Source organism: Sipha flava, unplaced genomic scaffold (assembly GCF_003268045.1).
Source record: "Sipha flava isolate LNK unplaced genomic scaffold, YSA_version1 100_pilon_pilon, whole genome shotgun sequence".
NCBI classification, from domain to species: Eukaryota; Metazoa; Arthropoda; class Insecta; order Hemiptera; family Aphididae; genus Sipha; species Sipha flava.
Window position 1 is genome coordinate 839,229 of NW_020271714.1, and position 7,483 is coordinate 846,711.

The window sequence follows — 7,483 nt, forward strand, 5'->3', positions numbered from 1 at the left end:
GTGTGTGTGTGTGTGTGTGTGTGTGTGTGTGTGTGTGTGTGCATATACTGGGTTAACTTATGTTATATACTTTTCATTTCACTTTGTAACGGTCCTTGAAAACAGTATAACTACACCACGTAATCTTAATCTTCTCTCGCAGATTTATACGAATCGAGTACACATCCATAATATAATCATGTTCACTGAAATATTATACTCAAAACATTAAGGTATAGGTACACCCGATTAGTTGCACCCCAGACGTATTTTTTCAGGAAATTAACAAAATATTATTAACGCCCCGCCCACGAAAACTCAAAATTTAAACAATTTTTGATTTATTATTTGTTAATATTATCGGTAAACTAATAAAAGCGTAGATATATGAAACATGAATAATACAATATTATCATTATTTATATTAACAATAATAATAATTAATATGTCTCTAATTTATTATTTTAATTTATATGTTATATTGCCCACCCATACCTTATTTTCTAGGTGTAGCGGCTACAATAGGAATCTATAGTAGTAGACCCGATTAGTTTTAGCAAGGCTGGGCAAGTTAATCATATATTTTAACTCATTTGAGTTCACCTTCAATTAAGTTGATTCACAAATTCACATGAGAATTACATCAATTTAGTTCAAAATTATGTAAAAAAATGTCGTTAACTTAACTTCAATAAATAACTTACGTTAATGACAAAATAAATTATTTATATTAAGCGCTGATATAAATTATATACATATATATATATATATAAACTATTTACAACAGATCCTAATTAACATTAATGATAATGAAAATGCATTAAAATCTTATTTAAAAATAGAAAAATATACATTTCTTCATTGGAATTGTTTTTAAGCATTCAAATATCAGATTTACGATAATTTATTATTGTTTTTTTATACAAATCACAAATGATAAATATAATAAAAAAAAGTATTCTTTTTAATGCTCAGGCTTGGTACTTAGTGTTCGTTTTATAAAAGCTATTGAACTGCAGTCACCGCAACTCCGTTGATATTTATATCTCCAAAAAATATTATTTTTATACATATACACGCACTAACGGAATTTCGAAGTATCGACAAATGCGTACAGGATTTAAGAATTCGTAAAGTATAAATTATTAGGACGTTAATTCGTACATAATGATATCGCGGGGTGATCGTTTCAAAGAAAAAATTAATATTATCATGTAATTTGCAACGTTTAACTAAAGTCGTTAAATGTTATTATAAGAGTTATTGTTTTTAATTTTTAATACTTTTTTTCATACGGAAGTATATACAATAATATTCAAATTTACTATCACTCATAATTCATGGTAAGTGACAGTTTAAGTGTTAGTGACAATTAAATTGCCTACTTAAATCGCCTTACCAACACATATTAAATCGTCTAAACCGATAATTATTAGTCGTGATGTAAAACAATAAAATTAATAAATTTAAGAGAATTTATATTTTTTTATCATGTAATTACTATCGGTAAAATTTTCAAATAAAATAATGAACATTATATTTTATTCTTTGTATAAAATAAAAAAGATTTATAATTTCGAAATTATTATACATCTAAAATATATGTTATTGATATTATGTTTATAATGCATAAAATTACTATCAATGTAACATATTATGTATACACTTTTAACTCATCTAATTGAATCGGTCATTTTGAAAAGGCCATTTTTCCATACATTTTCAAAACTAGTTTTATGTGATAGATGTGTTTAACTTATAATAATGCATATTTTCTGCAAGACCTCCATATCAAAAGTTGGTTTTTTATAAGGAAATTAAATAATTCAACACATTTTCAATTTTTATCTAAATTTAATTTTGATCTCTAAAAATAGTTTTTTACGTTTCTTGACAATTTTCATTTTATGGAGATATGGCCTTTTCGAAATGACCGATTCAATTAGATAATTATATAGTTAATGTATATATATATATTGTAACGAATAACTATTTTGATTCCAAATACCAAAAATGTTAAATGCTAATCCAAATCAGTTAATATCATTAGAATGATTAAGTTGGAATTATATTATTTCATCAAACTGAATTTTAAATTTAGTACTGTTCAATGAAAAAAAAATTATGTCAATTTTAGTTTATTCTAGTAAAATAAACCTTAAATTTTACTTTCGCCATATCTTTTCGATACTTAATCAGTGTTCAGATATTAAGACGGATATGTCAGTTGAATAATATAATGAAAGTAAACAATTCAATAATAAAAATAATTAAATTTACGAGTTATTTATAACCGTTACTTTATTAAACGATAAGATTTACAATGGTATTCTGGAATTCAATTTAATATATAATAATATATGATAAATAGTTTAACAGCCGAATGAATCAAAATTAAAAAATTATTTATTTTGTACTTTTTTTCTGATGAACATGAATATCTGATTATAGAAACTATAATCATAGAGTATTTTTTAAAGTGCTATTGAGTATGAAAACTTTTAGTGTAAAGCACAGGAAATCTTATACATTTATATTGTTTAAGTTGTCTATTAAGTAGCATAGAATTTTAAATTAAGGGATCATCATTTTAATACATAATGGTTAATTTATTTGTTTTTTTAATTTTCATCTTTTGTCATGATTAGGGATTCTTGTGAAAAAGTGTTTCAATTATTTTTTATTATTAAATAGATGACTACCAGTTACATTGGACACTTGGAATAATCAATTTATGATATTTTGGATGCAATCTAGGTAAAGTACAATATTTTGAAGTATGTCTATATTTATGATTTTAATATTTTATTTGTTGAAAAATAAAAATAATATAATTTATTATTTTCAAAAAGGAGTTCAAATTTTTAACTTTTTTTTATTCAATTGTTTTTTCTAAAATTAGAAATATAAATACAAATTAATTTATTTGTGAAATATACTATACAAATAATAAAATTTATCTATGAATACTATAATACATTTTAATGAAAATTGTTGGTAAACGTGTTTAATAATATTAATATTAAATATAGTATATTATGACACAGTAATTACATTTTGATAACGGTAACAAAACATATTCAATTAAAAGTACTCAAAGATAAACTTCGATACAAATAATTAAAATTATATGAATAATTAACTGTACACATAGGTTAGGTTATAACTAATATATGATACATAACAATATTGTTATAACACATAGGTACTTGAGTACTTGTATACATGTATCAAGTATTTTTCATATTCAATTTACTTGAAAATTATTTCTTTAATTTTGATTTAGAGTTAATGGTAAATTATTATCTAGGCATAAAGAAAATATAAAATAATAAAATAACTAATACATTGCGTAAAATAGAACATCTCTGTGTTATAAATCTAATTTAATCGATTAATCAATTAATCTTGACATATAATGATATTATATAAATATTACGTTTAATATTATATAATAAAATACTGAGACTTTCAATAATAATAATAATAATAATACAAAGTATGTATAACCGGACTAGACGAGATTAAAACATACAAATATAAATAAACAATAATAATTATTAGTTTTGATATACATTTCAACTAATTTAACATTATAATACAAAATGGTAAAAACTTTAAAACGATAATAAAATTACAATAAAAAGTACTAATGAAGACAGAATATTTATAAAAAGTATGATTTATAGTTATTTGATCTTTTTGATCTTTAAGAACATACATTTTTTTTATAAATTGAGCAACACAATTTTACGTATAGAGATGATCTAGGAATGTAAACCTGAAGGTGACAGGTTTAACTAAACCTAATTCTGAGGTAAAATATTTATGGTATAATCCTAGCTAATTGTGATATTTAAGGCGCTCCTCCGTTTTCTCCTTTTCGTGTCGATGCCTTTCCAATAATTGATTATCATGTCCGAGCCTTTCTCAGCAATCATCATTGTTGGCGCATTTATGTTGCCATTTGTGATCTGAGGCATAATACTGGCATCAATCACTCTCAAACCCTGGATTCCGTACACTCTCAGTTTAGGATCTACTACGGCAAAAGGATCGGTAGGTGGTCCCATTTTTGACGTGCCTAAAACATTTTAAAATATATTGATGATCATACATTGAAATATATATAATGTGAGCCCTTGGATGATTAATGTTGATATTTTTTTTTAGTAAGATTTTAAAACATTTTTGGGGTTTATTAAAAATTGAAATAGATATAATTATATTTCATAGGTATACAATCGAAAATTTCATTCGAAAATTTATAATGTAATTATGTTTTATTTGTGTAATCATTTTAAATTGTAAATTTTCATATTATACTAATATACTCGCTTATAAATTAAATTGTTTTCAATTTTAATAAACTTTATAATATGGTACACCTTATATGCATTAAACATGGCTTTTATCGACACTACTTTATTATATTTAAATATATCATATGTCATAGATTTATCGTTAAATCAAGTGTTTCATTAAAATAGTTAAATAGTCAAATAATTGTATTATTGTTAATATTACTTAATATTATGAATTTATTACAATATATATTTATTGGCAATTAGTTATATACTCTATCATTCGTATAAATATCTACGACGACCTAGGAAAATGATAAAAAGTTGAAAAATTTTACTATATTTGAAATTATGATTTCTTTTTATAATGATTCTGATGTGCAGGAATAAATGAAGCTACCGTATGTGTTTTTTCGTGACAAGAGGTATTATAATTTATTTTCATACCGATTTAAATATAAATAAATTATAAAACAAAGCACTCATAATCTAATAATATAAAACAACCATTTTTTTCACATTTGAAAAGTCAAGGTACATATTTTGTTGTATTTGGCTCTTATCTTTATTGGACGCTGGACAAATAGCAATCCAATGCACAAAGACGACGAATAATTAATAAAAAAAAAAAAAAAAAATGATAATATAAATATCAAATATTATAAAAATATCGCATTTTGTGTTATTTACCTAGTTTGTAATAATCATTTAGTTAAATACCTTTAATCGTACTGAATAAAAATAAAAAATTCTTTATGTTGAGCAAAATGTCCGATTTATCAACGTAGTGAAATCAAAAAGTTCTACGAATTTAATTACTAAAAAAAAAAACAAATATTTTATCGCATCAAATATCTGATTATCTGAACATTTTGCAACGATTGAAGATATTAAAATGTATGAAATAGCAAATCTCAAGACTATATCAGTTGAAGGATATCAAAGATGTTTATAGCTGTTACAAATTCGTATAAGTTACTGTATTTGTGCAGAAAGATGACGTTTTTAAGGAAATTTAGTAAATTTTGGTTTGAATCGTATACGTATAAAATATAAAATAAAATGTTGGGAACATTTTAATCCTACTTTGTACATCATATACTTAGACACCAACAATACCAAACAGTTTAAGCCACGGACACCTATCGAAAACCATTTGTAAAAACTTTTAAAACTTACCCGACATGTGGTAGATGGTCATCGTGTACTGACGTATCACGCATTCCCAGTACTCGTCGGTAAACTGTTCGATGGTCTTGCAACCGGGAACCGGCCTGGCGTGGAACCGGGCGCCGAACCGTTTCATCGCGGTCGTCTCACCGACGGCCACCGCGGCCTTCACGCCCTCCCGCAGCACTCTGATGTCATCGGGGTGCGAGAAATAGTTGTGGTACAACAGCGGGTACTGGTGCGGGCTGTTGCTGCGGAGCAGTAGGCGGCCCCGGCTCTTGGGACGCAACAACATCGGGAACACGCCGAACACGTCCTTGTTGTTGAGGTCGGCCAGCAGTTCATCGTAGAAATCGTCTCGCAGACAATGGGCCTTCTTGGCTGCCGTGCCGCCGTCCGAGTTGGTCGACGTGGACGTCAACATGAACTCGATGTCCGGCCAGTCGTCCGACTGGTTACCGTACTTGGTCGTGATAAACGCGACCGTTTCCAGTCCTATGGACGACGTCAACGGGCCTTCGCCCAGCACGGCGTACCTGCAGATCATCGAGGCGAAATGAGTTGAGAAAAAACAAATACTTATGTTTGCGACATAACACAAGTGCACGTCTCGTGTACAGACTGATAATTAGGTTAATTGTATCGCGTGCACTGATCTCACTGTAAAAAAGACGTTTTTTTCCCCTCGGTTATACCGTACACCAACCATGTCGGTTTCTAATATAAATTTGAACAATTATCGTTTCGAAAGAGAATTCATATTTCACAAATCGAGACATATTACGTTTCATTAGACGATAAAACACGCAATATTACGCTGTATCATGTTTAAAATTATTTCTGAATTGTCTACTACCGAGTACAGTTACTTTTCTTATCTGTTGATTTTTTTACTAATCGGTTTTTAGTATTCGAATCAATTATCAAATATTAAATTATATTGATCATAATTGGAATATTAATTATTATTGTTTTCTTTATATTGTAAATTCAAAGCTTTTGTTAAAAATGAAATAACCGTGTATAATATATGATATATGTTATAATCATGTATTAAAATATCAAAAATGATTATTCAGAATTTTATTTTTTTTTATAATATTAATTTTATATTAATATTATTATATAATAAATATATATGTATAAATATAATCGTTATATAATATTAATTAAACAAAATAAACTTTAGAATAAATCAAATAAATATAAAATAATCCATTTTATAATCAACCAAATTCCGTTTAAATTAGTTTTATTTCTAAATGTTTATTGTAAAAAAATAATTCACTAATAACACTGGCTTTCACTGAGATAAGTGAAGCAAAACGAACACCTAAACAAACATCCTATACGTGTATCATGTCCGTGCGTTTTTCTGTTATTATTATGTACTTATATAATAATTATTATTACACTCAACGTTGAAATTAACAATAAGATTTGTTCCCCAACCACAAAGCAATTTTGAGAGAGATACTTGAATAATTGTTAAACGTATTTTAAGATAATTATTATACTTAACATATTTTATTTTTCACTATTTTATCAAAACTATAATAAGTAATTAATATCAAGTATAAGATGTTTTTAATTTTACTTTAAAGTTTTACCTTAAAGCTGCTGGTATGTTGACTACTCGATTCATGACCAAACTGACTGGAAAGTCAATGAGGAATAACAGACCGCCGACAGCAACGTGGTCCATAAGATTTTCACCGACGCCAGGTGAATGATGGATTAATGGTATGTTAACATTCTTCAAGTGCTCTTCCGGTCCAACACCTGAAATATCAAATCAATGGCATAATAATTATAATTATATTCTTGGGTACGGTGTGTGAGCAAAACATCAGCCGGATTACAAAATGGTTGCTTTCACCAATACAATATGCTTAAAATTATTGCGGATTCACATGCGTGCGCACATTCACGTAGACACTAAAATAGAAATGTACGCATTTAGGGTACACAGATAAATAATACACACACACACACACACACACACACACACACACACACACACACACACA

General features: G+C 27.1%; 1 protein-coding gene across 1 annotated transcript in view; it reads right to left on the reverse strand.

The window, feature by feature from the left end:
- Positions 1-3,701: 3,701 nt before the first annotated feature.
- The window catches only part of LOC112679807 (glucose dehydrogenase [FAD, quinone]), a 12,208-nt gene continuing 8,426 nt past the window's right edge, over positions 3,702-7,483 (reverse strand). Inside the window, exons 4-6 of the mRNA XM_025549730.1 lie at positions 7,064-7,235; positions 5,463-5,989; positions 3,702-4,063 (exon numbers count right to left, since the gene is read on the reverse strand). Coding sequence (XP_025405515.1) covers positions 3,819-4,063; positions 5,463-5,989; positions 7,064-7,235 — 944 coding nt within the window. The 3' untranslated portion in view covers positions 3,702-3,818. The remainder of the gene's footprint in view (positions 4,064-5,462; positions 5,990-7,063; positions 7,236-7,483) is intronic.